Genomic DNA, 18573 nt, shown 5'->3' with positions numbered 1-18573 from the left:
TAGAAAATGTTCTCTTTAATAAACTTAGGAAATTTGTCAAGCATTTGGTATTGGGCCCCTAAGCAGCATGCCTACTTTCCCACACTCTCCTTCAAGCTGACGAATAGATGTTAATCATTCCCAGCTTATTTCTGAGACCTTCAAATTTCTGTTGAGTTAGAGACTTTGTCATCACATTTGCAATCTGATTTCTTGAGGGAATGTAAGCTAGATCAATCACTTGCCTGTCTATTTTTTCTTTTATGAAGTAAGGATCTATTTCCATGTGTTTTGTGCGATCATGATGCACTGGATTATTAGCAATCTTGATTGCTGGCACATTATCACCCGAAACTTTTATTGGAGCATTAACCTCAATTTCAAGTTCCCTTAAGAGCCTCACAAGCCATATCCACTTCAAACACCTAGGGCCAAGGTCCTATATTTTTTGGCTGACCTTGTTGATACCATTGGTTGTTTTTACTCTTCAGGTAACTAAGTTTCCTCCTCACACATAAGAGCAGTAGCCGGTAGTAGATCTTCTATCTCTCTTTGATCTTGCTCAGTTAGCATCAGTGAATAGTTCAATTTCTCTAGTTTACCCTTTGCAAAGAACAACTCTTTCCTGGGCTTTAGAATTGCTCTGATACCATGAAAGTTTTTGAATAATAATATTTGATTGGTATTCACTTAGGCTCTGATTACATAATGCCGTTTGGCATGCTGAAAGTCATGATTAATTCTACAAGGGGATTCGCTTTTTCTGAATGAAAGTTTCTCCTTTTCAGCTTCATTGCAAGTCACCCTTTGCAGTCTTAGGGGCATGAAAAGATTCGAACCTAACAACTGTATATTCTTTCACCTGAATGGAAAGTGTCAAAACTCCAAGATGTCCATTTTGTAGCATTGATGCCACTTGAAATATACTAGAGCTTTTCAATAACGAGAGAGTTTTGTGAATTGTGCAAAGAAAGACAAGCATAGGCTAGATTTAAATAGAAAGCTTTTAGAAGCCGTGATCCTCTCCCCCATCTTCTCCCTTGATTTACTCTATTAATTACCTAGAATAAGTTCCTGATTTCTTGTGATATTGCATTATTACTGATTGATTGTAATCTCTTTGCATTATTATTATTGATTGTAACCGGATTGCACTCTCCCATCCGGACTCTATAAATTGTACTCAGATCATATGAAATAAGATATATGAGTGAATTTACATACTCCACAAATATGGTATCAGAGCACTGGGTTCGGTCTGAACCCAGAAAAGCTCCGTAAACGTCTGTTGTGAGCCAGAGAGAGAGAGACAGCGCGGGGAGAGAGAGAGTGAGGCGTCCTCAAACTGATGCAAGAAGAGCTGCGTGGATGACACCACCCCTCCAGTCCTCACCGGCGTCCCCTGATCGGCCAGTCCCCAGAAGCCGACGTCGAACGGAGCTGCGCGTGACTCTCACGCGCCGACACAAGCACTGCGCGTGAAGTCCACGCGTCGCCACGCCCTGTCACTGTTCCGACGCGTGAAGCCCACGCGCCGCTGCCAGAGACCTCCAGTATCTTCCAGAGACCCAGAAAATGGATGACCTAGAATTTCCACCACTTTTTGGATCTGTTCGCAATATTCCAAGGGCCCTCATGTCCGTTACATCTTCTAATACTCAAGCTACTCCTTCTAAAAACTCCACTGCAGAATCAGACTTGACAATAGCCTCTGAACCTCAAGCTATGGGGGTATCTCACAAACTTAATGGTAGCAACTATTTCCAATGGTCTCAAAGTGTCTTAATGTATCTGCGTGGGAAGCGTAAGGAGAAGTATATCAATGGAGAAGCACAACAACCTTCACATAATGACCCCAAATTTGACACCTGGTTTGCTGAAAATAATCAGGTGATGTCTTGGTTGTGCAATTCAATGACCCTCGAAATCAGTGAAGGATACCTTCTTGCAAGCATAGCCAAGGAAATTTGGGATGCTGCTAAGCGGACCTACTCTACCCTCGACAACACTGCAGCCTTATTAGATCTCAAGAGGCAACTCAAAGATCTGAAGCAAGGCAACTTAACTGTAACACAATACTATAGTACTCTGACAAAGATATGGCAGCAATTGGATCTCTTTGAAGTACATCCTTGGAAGGATATAGATGATGCTAATTACTACAGACAGTTGGTGGAAAAGGGACGAACATATGAATTTTTGTTGGGCTTGAATGATGTGTTTGAAGAAGTGAGGGGGAGAATTATGGGACTGAAACCTCTGCCATCCCTATTTGAAGTCTTCAGTATGGTTAAGTTCGAAGAAAGCCGAAGACACCTCACCCAAGGTAATCTGACCCTAGGAGAGGGCATTGGTGACGAGGACAAACATCAGAGGGGCCTGAGAAGAGAGAACAAGTGGTGCAATCATTGTAACAAGAGAGGGCACACCAGAGATGAATGTTGGAAACTACATGAAAACCAACCCAAGGGAAGAAACGAGAAGATAGAAAGAGCCACCACACCTCATCGAAAGAGGTGACGATGGAGACCAGTTGACCAGAGAAGAGCTTCAAATGCTTCGTAAGATACTTGAAAAACAAAACAAGTCAAAATCTGTTCCCAACGTGAACTTGATACAGTCAGGTAACTCCATTATAGCCCTTAATGCAATGGTAACTAGTGATGAGACTTGGATTATTGACTCCGGTGCTACCGATCACATGACTGGTAATAAGTCCTTCTTCAAATCCCTCAAATATTGCCATGAGAACCTTAGGATAAAAGTAGCAACTGGACTATATACGAAAGTTGAGGGTGTTGGCATTGTGGCTCTATCTGAAGATCTGGAAATCCATAATGTTTTGTTTGTCCCTGCTCTTACTTGCAATCTTATTTCTGTGAGCAAATTAACTAAAGGGGACGTATGTCGGGTGATCTTTGATGATGTTAAATGTGTTTTTAAGGATTTGACCTCGGGGAGGAAGATTTTGACTGCTAAAGAATGGGATGGACTGTACTACTTTGAAGGAAAGGATATGAAGATAGCAGGAGCAAAGAAAGCTATGGTTAGCTCCAATTCTCAGAATAAAAATGTAATGTTGTGGCATCTAAGATTAGGCCACCCCAGCTTTGATTATATGAAGCATGTGTTTCCAACTTTATTCAATAAAAATTCTTCTCCTTTCCAATGCGAAACGTGCCAAATTGCAAAACAAACTCGCGCCTCTTATCCCAAACATACTTACAAACCTACTGCCCCGTTCACAATGATCCATACCAATATTTGGGGACCTGCCAAAACCAACACCCGAACAGGCACAAGGTGGTTTATCACATTCATAGATGATCACACCGGGTCACATGGGTTTACCTTATGAAAGAGAAATCCGAAGCCTTACAAATTTTCAAAAACTTTTGCTCGTTTGTGAGAACCCAATTCCAAACTCCCATCAAAGTTTTGAGAAGTGACAATGCCAAAGAATACGTGAGTGGAGCCTTTAGGGAATTTCTTAAGCAGGAAGGAATCCATCACCAAACCTCATGTGTCTATACCCCCAACAAAATGGAATTGCTGAGCGAAAGAATAGACATCTTTTGGAAGTAACTCGAGCTATTATGATGGAAAGAAACGTTCCGAATATGTTTTGGGGAGATGCTGTACTGACCGCAGCTTACCTTATCAATCGCATGGCCTCCAAAATCCTCCATTTCAGTACCCCTATTCAGAAATTCCTCGAGACTTACCCCACCTCACCTATCATCAATTCCATTCCCCAAAAGATCTTTGGGTGTGTTGTCTTTGTTCATAAACATGATGGAGGCAAACTAGGTGCTAGAGCAGAAAAATGTATTTTCCTCGGGTATTCCTCCACCCAAAAAGGGTATAAGTGTTATAGTCCTACTACCAGAAAACTCATCATCTCCAAAGATACCGTCTTTTACAAGGATGACGCTTACTACCCCAAATTACCCATTCAGGGGGAGCACTGTGGAGTAGAATGGCTAATTACACCTGAACCTATAACCACCTCCAACCTACCTCTTAACCCCCTTGAATCTTCCACACCTCAAGAAGAAATCCCCGAACCGGAATCACAAACCCTAGTCCTACACCTTCTCCAAAACACCAAAACACCACAAACACTCCTCACCCAATGGAAACCAATGCTGAAATTGATGCAGGGGTGACAGAGCACTCAAGTTCTCAATCAGGTAGTAGGGTTCCTTCCATTTCAAGGCAGCAACATGATTCCAATCCGGAGTTGGATCCTGAAGAGCTGGGATGGCCTATTGCACTCAGAAAGGGGGTAAGATCGTGTACTCAGCATCCTATTCAAAAATTTGTCTCCTATGGCAATTTATCTGCGTGAATGCAAACCTTTGTAGTGAATAGTTCACAGGTGAAGATTCCAGAAACATTTCAACAGGCTATGACAGATCCTAATTGGAAACATGCTGCATATGAGGAGTTAAGAGCCTTGAAGGAAAACAACACGTGGGATATTACCACACTTCCTAAGGGCAAGAAAGCAGTGGGCTGTAGGTGGATCTTCACCCCTAAATTCAATCCTGATGGAAGCATCAACAAGTACAAAGGAAGATTAGTGGCTAAAGGGTACACTCAAACCTATGGGATTGATTATCAAGAAACGTTTGCTCCTGTGGCAAAATTCAACACCATCCAGGTACTCCTATCCCTTGCTGCTAACCTTGACTGGTCTCTACATCAGCTAGACGTGAAGAATGCTTTCCTAAATGGAGATTTGGAGGAGGAAGTATACATGGAAATTCCAGATGGAGTAATAGCTCCACCCAACTCAGTTTGCAAATTAAAGAAATCATTGTATGGCTTGAAACAGTCTCCACGAGCTTGGTTCGACAGGTTTGCCAAAGCAATCAAAAGGTTTGGTTACATTCAAGGACAAGCTGATCACACTCTTTTCGTCAAACACAGTGATGGAAAGGTAACGATCCTAATTGTGTATGTGGATGATATAGTCATAACTGGCAATGATGAGGTTTCTATCTCCCATCTCAAGAAAGCCCTGGCTCGGGAATTCCAAGTGAAGGACCTAGGACAAATGAAGTACTTTCTTGGAATGGAAGTTGCTAGATCCAAAAAGGGTATAAGTGTGTCTCAACGAAAGTACACACTTGACTTACTCCACGAAACAGGAATACTTGGGGCTAAGCCTAGTGAGACTCCTATGGAAGAGTCATGCAATCTGGAAGTGAAACCAAACGGGACACCAGTTAACTCAGAAAGGTACAGAAGACTTGTGGGTAAACTGATCTACTTGACTCATACAAGGCCTGACATTAGCTATGCAGTTGGAGTGGTAAGCCAATTTATGCATCAACCCCAGGAAGAACACATGGAAGCAGTATACAGAATCCTCACCTACCTCAAACTCAATCTTGGAAGAGGAATATTCTTTCGAAAGGGGAATACAAGGAGCGTAGAGGTCTACACTGATGTAGATCACGGGAGAGCTGTGGATAACAGGAGATCAGTCACAGGATACTGCACTTATGTTTGGGGAAACCTAGTCACTTGGCGAAGCAAGAAACAAACAGTAGTCTCAAGGAGCAGTGCTGAAGCTGAGCTAAGAGCTGTAGCCCACGGGGTATGTGAAGGAATGTGGGTGATTAGACTCCTAAAGGAATTGAGAATTTCCTATGAAGGACCTATGAATCTCTGGTGTGATAATCAAGCCAGCATTGAAATGACCAAAAATCCTGTGTATCACGACCGAACAAAACATGTTGACATTGATCGGCACTTCATCAAAGAAAAGGTCGAAGATGGCACCATTAACTTGAACTATGTGCATTCAACTGATCAGATTGCTGACATCATGACCAAGCCATTAGCCAGAGTCAAGTTTGAAGGGCTTCGGAGCAAGCTGGGAATGGTTGACATTTACTCTCCAGCTTGAGGGGGAGTGTTAGAAGCCGTGATCCTCTCCCCCATCTTCTCCCTTGATTTACTCTATTAATTACCTAGAATAAGTTCCTGATTTCTTGTGATATTGCATTATTACTGATTGATTGTAATCTCTTTGCATTATTATTATTGATTGTAACCGGATTGCACTCTCCCATCCGGACTCTATAAATTGTACTCAGATCATATGAAATAAGATATATGAGTGAATTTACATACTCCACAAATAAGCTTGAGCCAAAAATATGACACACTGGTCTATGCTCTAGAAGAGGGAAAAAATTTAAAATGCAAAACATCTATAATATCATGACTGACATTTGCACATAACCAGGAGCTAAGATAAGGGAGATTTGATTGAGATTTTGACCTCATTTGGAGACTAATTAGAGAAATGATGCAAGATTTGGGGGTGTTTCCAGATCTGCTCGTGCTAAATATTTTCTCAATTTATGCTCCTTTATTAGCACCGCTGTTCATTTATTGAGCAAGATGCCTTGTGCAGAAGGCAAATCAAACTCAATTCCTGATTCCGCCCACACTTCCAAGCTTTTAAATTTATGTTTATTCAGCCTAAAATGTTGTTCTTGTTTCACTCACAGTGCTCCAGTATTCCTGTGTCACCACATTCTAAGCCTCTTAACTTGATATTTTTCTGTCACACACTTGCTCCAAAAAGCAGAAATTAACAATCATTGACTGACTGTTTGGAAATATGATTAATTTGACCTAGTTAAAGTCCATTTTCTAGTCACTGTTATTGGTTAGGAAGGACATTTCCTACAGTTTTGTCCAGATAATCAGGGTCTCAATCATGTCATTGTTTTCGGTGAGCACCCAATTTGTAACATTGAATAGTTGAACTAATTACATCATTCTACCCTGTTTTCATTGGTGGATATCATCGGATAAGAATCAACCCCAGCCCAATGTCGCGTCCAAATCTCATTCCAGCTATTACCAATTTTTGTCTTACCATTTGGCCTTACCAACACTCATCAACATTTCAGGTCATGATGAATAATGTACCTTGTAGTTGCTTGTAAGTACAGACTTCATGTTGTAGAGTCTGCCCTAGCTGATCTTCGTAAATGTTTCAGCATTCTGTTTTCTTTCCTGTGCCTTTTTTTCCTTCATTTGGCCAAACGGAATTCATACATAGCAGTGATTCCATTACTTATTGTTTTTGTACTACCATGTAATTGAGTTGTCAAATGAGGGTGAGGGCTGATTACTGATTTGGCTGCCTGTTTGTTTAAGAACCAGCCTGGTTACTGATTTGACATTATCCTTGATAAGTTTTTATTTGTAGTTCTGGTCATATAGAAACTGGATTTGGGTTATGAATATTAGTTTTTGTGCGTGTAGATATGTTGTGAGGGCTAAGGCAGGGAAAAAACAGTCAACAAAAGATGCTACTGGTAGGGCTGCCCATTCTGCAGGGGCTTCACTCCGCCGCCACAATGAACTTGCATTAAGGAAGGTATTCTAATCAAAGCTATATTGTTCTGAATGTCAATTGTGGATTTCTATGTCAGTGAATGGTTTTTGTGCAATTTCGTGTCTCAGATTGGGCTGATATAGCGAACATGTGCTAGATTGAGACTGTAAAGAATATATCAGCCATGTTGCACTAGATTGAGATTGTAAAGAATATATCAGTGAATAATATGTGTATGTGCTTTTTCCCCCTAATTTGAAGTTTTCATCTTAATGATGACTAGTGGGAAACTCGGGGTTTGTAAGGTCAATGACTCTGTCAATAGCTGAGGGCCCCCCCCCCCTTTTTAAGGGCAATTAAATTTGTATCAAGTCTTTTTCCTATGTCAAAAAAGCAATTTATGTTTGTGTATTTAACCAAATGGAGAATTCATCCCTCTATGAATGCCAACTCAAAGTGACTTGTGATTTAAGTAGCACTCACATTTAGTCCATTGAGTTGTTAGCACTCGTGTCATTTGTATGGTTATTGATTTGCAATTAGGTTAATGAATTAAGAACCTTGTTGCTATATCTCATAATTTGATTTTGATTGATCCTACTAGTCATAAATTTTAACAAAACGTTTTTCCCTGTGAAAAGAATTATTCTTCCCATTTAGTTCACGGTTTTCCTCCCTTGAACACAGATGTTAATGCGCAAGGATGTTTACTTTCTTTTTCCATTTACGTTTTCCCTTTGTTTATTTTTGTTTGCTTGCTTGCTTGCATTTACTCATTTGTTCTTGTGCAAAATAAGTTTAGGCTTGACTCACTATTGCTGAGCCAACCTTTTCAGGAAATTCAAGAGCTGCTTACTGGTTGGAGAGCTTATTTTGATGCTTCGAATTGCATATTCGTACATGATCCATCAAGTAGTCGTCAATTGCTCTTTGATGGAGAGAGACCGTATTTTAGTAACCAGCATAATGTTACTAGAAGCATTCCATTGACTGTCCGAAGGCCTACTTTGAGAGAAGCAAAGCGTGTGTATAGCCAGTTGACTCAAGTATCCTATGAGGTAGAAGAGGATTTAGGGTCAACTCCCATTACTGTGAGAAATGCCAACCCAGCCGTTGACAAAGAAGCATTTACTAACTCAGATAGCCAGGATAAAAGTGAGGCTTGTTCAAGTAAACAAGATGATAGTGAACTCCTTATTTCAAGTGCGAGTGAGAGCGAAAATGGGATAATGGGTAAATCAACTCCTTTGCATCAAGCTGTGCAATCTGGTGACTCTCACAAGGTTCTGAAGTTACTGGAACAGGGCATAGATCCTTGCATTAAAGATGAAAGAGGAAGGACCCCTTATATGTTGGCGCATGATAAAGAAGTGCGGAATACTTTCAGAAGGTTCATGGCATCAAACCCTGAAAAATGGGATTGGCGTGCAGCAAAAGTGCCTAGTGCATTGACCAAAGAAATGGAAGAATCACAAGCAGCCAAGCAGGTGATTTGCATGTAAATCTGGTCTAGCTCAATGGATTTTCAAATCTGATTTATTTACAAAAGCAGTACTTTCATATGATCTACTTTGTTCATTTACTTTGGTTTACTGGTGGATTATTTTTCTTCTTGTTACTTTGGTTGTGTAATGGATACATTTTTGATGAGCCTCAGTTATTAAAGATTATATAGCAGGAAGAAAACAGATAAAACAGAAGAGAATGATAGAGTGGTTACTGATGAGTTTGTCATGGGATGGGGCTGTTAGAAAGATTTAGATGACGCTGCAGTGAGGACAATGATAAGGAGAACACCAGAAAGTTTTGGAGAGATTCTGCCTCTTGAATGTAGGAATCCCATTTTCATTGTTAACATATTGTTTTCCCTTTACTTTTATCTTTTAAGCACCCCTCTACTCCAGTGTTGCTGTATAGTTGGTTTATCCACAAAATTCAATAAAACAGCTTCGTGACAATATTGTGGCAGAGAGAATATATGAGAAGAGTAGTTCATGATGGAAACAAGTGAATTTGATTGCAAGTCCTTCTGTCATATTAGAGAAGTTTGTTTGAGAACAAGTTCTGTTGGATCACTAGAGTTCATACATATCTGTTATCAGATTTTGCTTGTATACCTTAACGTTGCCGCAGGTAGCAACATCCAACCAGTGATTGTTGGTTCTTCTTATGTTCAGTCTTTTGCCTGTTGCGAAGACAAAAAATCAAGGCAAGATAGTTTTTCATATTAAATCAAGCAAGTTTGAAGGAACACAAGATAGTCAGGATACTAATCATATTGACCATTGCTAGACAGGCTGAAGTACAGCTTGTTGACTAGTTGAACAGTTGAAGTTTGAATTGATTGTAGCCCTCATTTACTTTGGAGTAATGCATAGCCAAGCATGTGAATATTTTGTTTATGCAACCTGGCATTTTTGTAGCCAAATTTACAACAAAAATTTTGTTTTCAGAAAATGTTTTTTTGCTTTGATAATTTATTGGAGTCAATGAGATCTGTTTCGTGATTTCAGGTTTAATGGTCAAACTAACAACTTTCATGACACAATAATGATGCCCGTTTTTGCCTGTGCAGGCTGAAAAGGATGCCAAGAGAAAAGCCAGAGCAAAAGAATTAAAAAAATTACGTAAAGCAAAAGAAAAAAGGGCTCAGGTACATCTTTGCTGGTTTCCGTCTCAAAATGGATCTGGCCTGTCTTATCTATTACCCTTATGTTAGATACACTAACAATGACTTCATTAACACGGTTTATCTTAAAGTTTGAGATTTGAGATTCTATGTGGTGGAATTGAAATAGTTGGTTTTGGTGAGAACAATGTGCAGAAAGGTTGGTTGCAGAAACTTAATTCTTCATTCAGATTGCACAGTCATTTAAATAGATATAAATCTCTCAATCATATGAGAGTGATAGACCGAGATTCTAGTCTACAAACCAGGAAAAAGAATTAAAAAAGAAAAGTCCAATAAAATCGGGAGAGAATTAATGACTTAAAATGCTGTCTTGCTTCAAAAGCCTACCCTGGGAATTAACCTTTCGGCCAAAAGGATCATTATGTAACGCTGCTAACAGAGTGTATGCTCATTAAAATAATATTTTCTTTCTGATAACAGTAGAGGAGAGAATAAGAGTAAAAGAGTAATATTCAATTCAATATACACCGAACACAACCTCCAGTACCTTATTTATAGCCTAGTTCCCCTTTCGTATTTACTTAATTACCCCTAGTAATACTATTACCATATATCAATACTCCCCACAAGAAAAAGATCCTTGCCCTCAAGGATGAGTAAAAAAGCAGTAGGGGGGGGGGGAACTATTATAATAGAACTCTTGCTTGAGCGCTCTCTGTTCTTTTTTTTTTTTTTTTTAAATCATAATTGCTGATTTATAAAAGGAAAAGAAATTGGAAGTAAAATTAATGGGCATCAAAACTCAAGCCTCCTACGGTAGTCCTTTAGTCCAACTTGCTGCAATACTTAGTAGACTAGGAGCCCCATTAGCATAGTCCATTTAAGACCAAATGACACCTAATGCTGAAATTTTACAAATTGTAATCCAAAGGTGCTCCAGCCCATATATGTTTGAAGAGCAGACCTCATCTTAAGGTTGTCTCTTAACTATACCTATGTTGAGCCCATGATTTTTCTTGCTGCCACATGAAACACACAGCAGCCAAAGTGAAAGTAAAATTGAAAACCCGGACCCCTCCATATATGCAGCCGAAGAAGATTCCAAAAGCATGCACAAAGACCCAACCTCTCATGCCTCTTCAATAGATTTACCTGATCCATCTTCATCAGCATCCCTACTTGACCCAACCCCAACCCGATTCACCCTTGAAACGTTCTTGGCTCACACGGTTATTCCTCATTGGAGCTAAGGTTGAGCCTCCACTAGAGGTAGTGATAAGCAGCATTTGTCCTTATTCCAATGTTGACAAAGGCGTTCCCATTGGTAGCTTCTCCAGGTCCATAGATGTCAAGTAATGATTCAGCATCATGTGGAATTCCATGTTCCTGACATGAGAATGCGAACCGGAGAAGATGGATAGATTGTCAACAGCAAATATCATCATGTTAGTGAGGGTGACCAGCTTGAAGTACTTCACCTTCGTAGAAACCTTCATGTCAGCAGCATTGCTGGGGTTCTTGTTGATCGTATTAGAAGTGATAGTGATGCAGTAGCCTGGACTCAAGGTTGCGATCTTGGTTCTAGGCGCAAATCACATAGATAAGAGCCTAGTACTGCTCTTCCTTTCTTTAATGAATGAGATCTGGTTTGTGGACTTCAACAAATGTGAGGATGAGGTAGACAGAAGAGAAAATGTATTGAACACGGAAGGAGCACTGATTTGGACTTGTAAATGGGATTTATCCCCAAGCGATTGTAGAAGCAAGCCGGATTTAGGGTCCAAAATGGAAGAATCAGTAGCTCAAGCAGTGAATGAAGAAGCCGCTTGCAATGTCTTGTGAGTAGAGAAGGATGGACATGCATTCTCGAGCAAAGTGCGATTAGGTCGAAGGTGCAGTAGTGGGTGTGTCAATATGGATCATTGATCATAAGAACAGAGTATCCCATAGTGGCGGTGAAAACCATCGTTAACCATGTGACTTAGCAGAGGCTCTGGTTTTGACAATTCTCAATTCGTTGCTGTCTTCACTCCTGTCTTCTCATCATCTCATTTTTTCCTTCTTCATTAGCATCAGTTTCATCGACTAGAATCAAATCGTTCACGTTCGTAGCAACATCGTCACTTTCAGATGGCATGTTGTTGTTTGAATGAACTGCATTCAGCTTCAAATCCTCCGCAGCCTCTATTTGTAGAAGTGCATCATCGCTCGTGCCTTTAACAACAATGGTGAGATTAGAAATCTTGCCAGATGCTTCCTCTATTCCTTCAGGTACAGCATGATTCAGAATCTTGAACTCTTTTTGCTGGCCTATTCTGTATTCATTGTCAGGGTCTCGATTGTGTGGTCTATATCGATCTTGAAAATCAGCTATACACATCCCACTAGCAAGAGTGGTCGGAGTGTAGAAGGCAATAAACTCCTTGGATCTCTGGGGAAGTCTATTAATAAAGATGTCAATGGCTGTTGATTTTGATAAGTGTGTGCACGACAAAAGAGTTTTACTCTAATAGAGTTGTTTCTTGTTTTAGTTGGAGCAATGCAGTGATTGTTGGGAGGATTGACAGCGGCTAAAATGCTGGCTCTGATGCCATTGATAACAGTAGAAGAGAGAATAAGAATAGAAGAGTGATATTCAATTGAATAGACACCTAATACAACCTCCAATACCTAATTTATAGCCTACTACCCTTTTCCTATTTTCTTAATTACCCCTAGTACTACTATTACCATATATCACTTGCTCTGTTTTCTCATCCCCCTTTGACCATGCAAACACCACAAAGATATGTTGCGATAGAGTTCTGATCAATTGAGAGCTATAGTGGTTTTGCTGATTTTTAACTAGGAGGCAATCAGGCAAATAGCTTTGCTTAGCTTCAAATTTGCTGGGGAATTTTCTCTGAGGAGCTGTGATTGGCATAATTGTGTTCAAAACTGTGGTTCGGAAATCAGAGTATTTGGCTTGTGGAAACTTGTGTATTATTCTAGTATTCACAATGTATAAATAGATACAGGCTCTCAATGATGATAGAGAGATCAACGAGATTCTAGCCTGGGATTATGATACAATAGAAGCAGGAATATAATGTAAGAGAATCAGGACTAAAATCCCATGATTTTAGGCTCAGCTCAATGGGAAACAATCCTCTGAGATTTACCCTAAGTTACTTAGGGTAATCAGCCCATTGGCCCATTAGGTTTTTCACCAACAAAAACAACAAAAATGCATGGTACAATTCTTACTTTGCGTCCGGATTCCCTGCCTATCTCTGGTGATGGGGAGTCTGTATCTTCATCTTGCTTGTTTGATTGTGTTTGTATCTTCATCTTGCTTGTTTGATTGTTCAAGGGGTCCATGTCATTTATCAACTCAAGTGCATCCTAGCATTCGATTTGGATTTAATTTTACTACTTCAAGCACAACCCGTTCTTCATTCTTTCTCTTGCCCTGTTCTCTCCTTCCAACTCTCATTGCCCCTGATCCTTCGTTCCCTTGAAAATCTTACTATTGGGATAATTCTCCTCCTACTGGAAACAATACTTTGGGCCTTATGTACCTTTCACCTCACTCTGCTCCCAAAAGAAAATATAAAATTGTACGGCGATGTGATTACATAAGGTGGTAGTGAATTTCCATTTTTCTGGTATATTACTGTCATTTTCTTCCTTAAACTAGAACATTGCCTCTGTTCATCTTGGAAACATCATTTGATCTATTATTGTTGGTAGCTTTATATATTCTCCTCTAGGTAAACCATGCTTTGTGTATACAATGAAAGAGACTAAGAGAGATGACTGGAAGTGGAAATGTGATCCTAGAAAAGAACAGTTGACCTAAATTACTGCTGTACCCAAACCTAGGCAGCTACTTGTGTGGTAAGCTGCGCCCACCTTTATTATTTCTAGTTACATTTATGTGCGTGCAAAGAGAGTATAATTGGTGAGTCATCAAAACCTAGTCCGCTGTTTTGACCCAAAAAAGAAAAAAAAAGACCTAGTCCACTGCAGATCACTAGATCCTGGAAGAAGAGAATGGCAATGGAGGGAGAACAAGGAAGAAGGGGTTGTGGATGATGGAGAACACTGGAATTGTAATCATTGGCCAAGATTTGCTGAACTTGAAACAGTGGATGGCCCAGCTTGTTGGATGAATGGAATTGTCACAATGGCGAGATGCGCAGGCTGCCCATTGCAGGGTTGGACAGCCAATCCGGATGCCTTTACTATTTTCTTTTTTTCCTTCCTCACTTCAGTTGAAAGATTATTATTCATTCTGGCTAATGTTCGATGTGTCCAGGCTGAAGCTGCTAAGAATGCTTCCAAAACTGCAGAAAACGAAGTGAATGCTGTAACTTCTACTCAGAAATTATCTAAAGAGGTTAGATACTGAACTTTTTGCTGGCTAAAAAGGCCGTGTCTTTTGCAATTTTGATGCCTTGAAAATATCATGTTATGCTTTTATCAGATTCCCAGACTCTCCCATCTGAACACTATATATGTTAAAGTAATATGAATAAATGCACCAGTCAATTTCATCGCTTCTGCTTCATCTCAATTAGGAGGAACTGAGAAGAGCTCAGGCTGAAGAAAGAGAGAAGAGAGCTGGGGCTGCTGAGAGAAGACTTGCTGCCCTCAAGATTCAAGGCAGCAGTGCGACAACCGTCTTGAGCACTTCAGAACCAAAAGGTGGGGCAGCCGGTGACATATATTGTTCCTGTTGTAATATGTCACTTGCTGGTAAAGTTCCATTCCATAGGTATAATTATAAATACTGCAGCAGTTCATGCATGCATGTACACAGGGAGATCTTAGAGGATGGATGAGAGTGTTCTGTTAATATTAGTTTCATTTTGCAAGATTACTCCTGACCCATCATTGTTCTTAAAATATTGTGATTATGTTTGATGATGTGGTGCGGATGGGAAGAGTTGAGAATTGAGAGTAACTTTGAGCATTTGTCAAAAGGAACAAAATATGGTCGTCAGAATTTATCCTAATCAAGGAAGCATAGTAAAATATTCAGTGACGTTGCTCCACTTTTAACCGCATGGTGTTCTTTTGTCTTAAGCCCCCTGAAAAAAATTGGTGTTTCATGCTAGGCATGTGGATACACCAAGCTATAGCCTGTAACATAATCAAAACCCCGCCATGAGAAAATTCACACCCTTGATATTATATGTTCATTTTTTGTATTAAGTTTGCGGGTATCTTATTCACTGCAAGTCGGAACGATGATGTACATTCACCAATGTGGGTTTGGGGGTTGGGCAATCCAACTGTTTTTCTCATGCTACGGAAAATCAAGCCAGTTATTAAAACTTTCAAACTGAGAGGAAGCAGTACTTTCTAGGGAAAGGTACAATTTGGTCACCTTTCCTTTTTCCTTCTCTGTTTTCATTTTTATGACATGCATGTGTGACCCGCCAAAGGCCCGCACATAATTTTTTGTAGTTTTGTACACGGGAAAAAATTTGCGGGCATGGGCACGACCGCACGAGAGTCAATAAAATATATTTATATGGATTTGTTTAGTTTTCTTAAAAAACCTTTTTTTAAAAGCACTAGAATTTCATGGACGTGAAAAACAATTTGGTCCGCGACTATTTATTCTTATAATATCATTTTGTTGACACAAAACAGAATTTATGTAAACTGATGACTTGGATCGTACGTCTCGGAAACCTCGCTTGCAAGGAAAGATGTCATTTTGCGGATCGCCCTGAAGAAATGTTGTGGGTTTTCCGTCAAATTAATCAAATTCTTCAATTTTCATATCATTTGCCAATTTTGTTTTGATTAGCCAAAATTAATCTTGACATTAAGGTGCTGCTGGTTCACCCCCCCCCCCAATTTTCAGTATATTTGAATTATGCTGTGAGCATATTTGTGGAGTTATAAATACAAATTGAAAGTGGTTTCATGAGTTTGTGATGAGAAATTAATCAAAGGCATCAAATAGGTATGATGTTAATATTATTAAGAAAATAACGAACAAGCAGTCCACTTATAAATGTTTATTTTTGACAGGTAAGCATGAATGTTGAAAGAAAGAAAGGGATTGATGAGTGTGAACTCAAGTTGAGAAAGTTCACTATTGTGATAGGTATTTGATAACTTGAGCACAATGTCTAGCATGCATTTCCGCAGAAGACTTTGAACTGGGGGCATAACTGTTAAAATGAAGGTTTAGCATATTTGCCATTCAAGGAGAAAAAATTCTGCTTCTGTTGCTGAGTACAATGGTGCATTTATTAGTTCAACACTTCAATTTATATTAGATGACATTTGCCTTCTCTAGTGCTACAACACATCTTTTAGATGCCAAGGCACCATCATCAAGAAGTGAAATGGCTGTTTACACTTGCAACTATCACCTTTGTAACTTATCTCCCTTGTAACATCCGGAATTTTAGGTCTAGAAGTGTAAGAAATAGCTTAAAATGGACAAGCTACTAGATCCAAATTGGCAAGAGTCCTAGAAGTTTATTGAAAAAATAAGAACAATTCTTAGGGATCAAGTTGCAAAGAAAAAGTTTTTTGGGACCAAGAGATGAGGAAGTTAAAGGTTGTAGTGAAGCCTCAGGGCCAGAACAAAAAGAATGAGGATGAATATGAGCCAAAGGTTATGCTAGAAACCTTGAAGGGATGATTCTTGAGGCTAAACTCTAGCAAGGACCTAATTATAATTTGGAAAAGCTTTGGGCTGCAAAAGGTAACAATGAAAAGTATGTCCAAAAGTTTCAGAAAAATTCTAGAAAATTTTTAGAAAATGGGAAATAAGGTCCTGAGGCTCATATGAGATTAAAGATGACAAAATACCCCTGAAGCAAATTATGAAGCTCCCAGGGTTTTAGCTAATTATGGGTTATTTGCTGAAATTAGATTATTTAAAGCATCCAAAGACCTCAGAGGATTAGGAAAAATAAAGAATAAATAGTTGAGAAATTATTGTAGGTTTTAAAAAGGATTTTGTCCCTATAATACGTAGACGTTGGCTTTAATAGAATTTAAAGCTTATTTATACACTATTTGGGATAAGTCAAAATAAACTTCTTACATGTCAAAGTTTGGTTTGATAAAAAATAAAAATTATTTCCCATGACAAAAAGGAGTTAGTGGTACCCAAAGATAGACTCTCAGGGTTATGGACCAATAGAAAAAATTAGGTTAAGTTTACTCTAAAATAAATATTATTAAATGTTTAAAAGAGAGACAAGGGGAAAAGAATCTATCTTTATGTACATGCATATATAATGCCATGTGAAGTGTGATGAAAAAGTGCCAGAACATGTTCCAGTGTAATTAGGTAAGTCAGGACTAGGAAAAATACCCAATATGGAGTAAAATTGTAATATAAGTGGAGCAATAGTCAAGGGTAAGAGAGAGTACAAATTTCTCTCTATTTTCTCCACATTTTAATGTTAATTTGATGAAGGGACATAGAAGGAATTATATAGTTTGTTAAGGGCAAAATTGGAAAGGAATTTTTAGAGTTGACCAAAATTCTGGGGTTACCAAGTCAATAGTAGCTCAAGAAAGAAATTTTTAAGGTTTGATTTTCTAAGCTTTATGCCATGAAATATGGTTTCATTTGACATATTTTGGCTCTGTATATGGTTTTAAGTGAAGCCCAATGGTTGGACTAAACTTACTTAGAAGTCTTACCACAAAACAAATGTGGGATCTTGTGCACCTCATTGCATATATTAGACTTTCAACAATACTTGCATACTAGAGTTTTTCGTTTTTGTAGTTAATTTAGTTTTAGAATACATAACAAGACTCGAATTTGCATCTGAAGCGACTAAGGTATCAGTCACACCTTGACTTACAACTTTTATACATATCAAATCCTTAAGATGAAAAAATTTAAATTTCAAAATAACTGTTCTTGGGTTATTGGTCATTATAACCCTAAAGCTGGCCCGATACTAAAAAATCATAACTAAATTTAGAAAAGTCGAAAGGAGGTGATTCCAAGTTCTATTTGAAACTTTCTAAAATATCTTTAAGGAAACAAATACTTTCTAGTTGTGAATCCATCACAGGTGTGCCTAGTTTTCACACAGAGATGCACGATTATATGGTCAATTTTTTATTTTTCCAAAATTTATGCCTAATTTTAGATGGGTATAAATTTTTTGTATAAAACTCCAACTTTAATAAATTATCACTCATTTTGAAGCTAAAAGTGAGATATATTAAATGGCACTGCCAAGTTTTGTGGTCAAACTCTTCCATTTGTCCAAAATCACATGGACTCAAAATAGGCTCATTTTAGGTCAATTTTATCCCTTTTAAGTGTCATTCTTATGTAATTATACAATATCAACTCATATAATGCCTTTACCATATTGCACACCATATGGATTATTCTTTGTTTATGTTACACATCATAGAGTAGTCATTGAGTCATCAAAACATGTAATTATTACATCATTGTAAAACAACAATGGCATTCCAAATCAATTTAAATAATTCTATCAAACACCTTAATCTAAAACCCTAACTCTTTAACCTTTATTTTAGAGTTTTAGTATAATCTTTCTTAACATAACTTCCATAAGCTTTTTCAATATAATTTTTATGT

General features: G+C 38.7%; 1 protein-coding gene across 6 annotated transcripts in view; it reads left to right on the top strand.

Annotated features, from left to right (window-relative positions):
• Positions 1 to 18573, top strand: part of LOC114753426 (ankyrin repeat and zinc finger domain-containing protein 1) — a 49445-nt gene that overhangs the window by 13218 nt on the left and 17654 nt on the right. For 2 of the 6 annotated variants that reach the window (XM_028942395.1, XM_028942149.1), the window contains 5 exons: positions 7276 to 7390; positions 8185 to 8835; positions 9924 to 10001; positions 14281 to 14361; positions 14543 to 15026. In XM_028942395.1, the coding sequence (XP_028798228.1) occupies positions 7276 to 7390; positions 8185 to 8835; positions 9924 to 10001; positions 14281 to 14361; positions 14543 to 14806 (1189 nt within the window). In that variant the 3' untranslated portion in view covers positions 14807 to 15026. The other 4 variants (XR_003741028.1, XR_003741025.1, XM_028942199.1 and 1 more) reach the window with 4 other exon arrangements.

This window comes from Neltuma alba, unplaced genomic scaffold (assembly GCF_004799145.2).
Source record: "Neltuma alba isolate B1F8T4 unplaced genomic scaffold, ASM479914v2 tig00000174_pilon, whole genome shotgun sequence".
NCBI classification, from domain to species: Eukaryota; Viridiplantae; Streptophyta; class Magnoliopsida; order Fabales; family Fabaceae; genus Neltuma; species Neltuma alba.
Note: the sequence above shows the minus strand (reverse complement) of the source record. Positions and strands in the feature narration are given on the sequence as shown.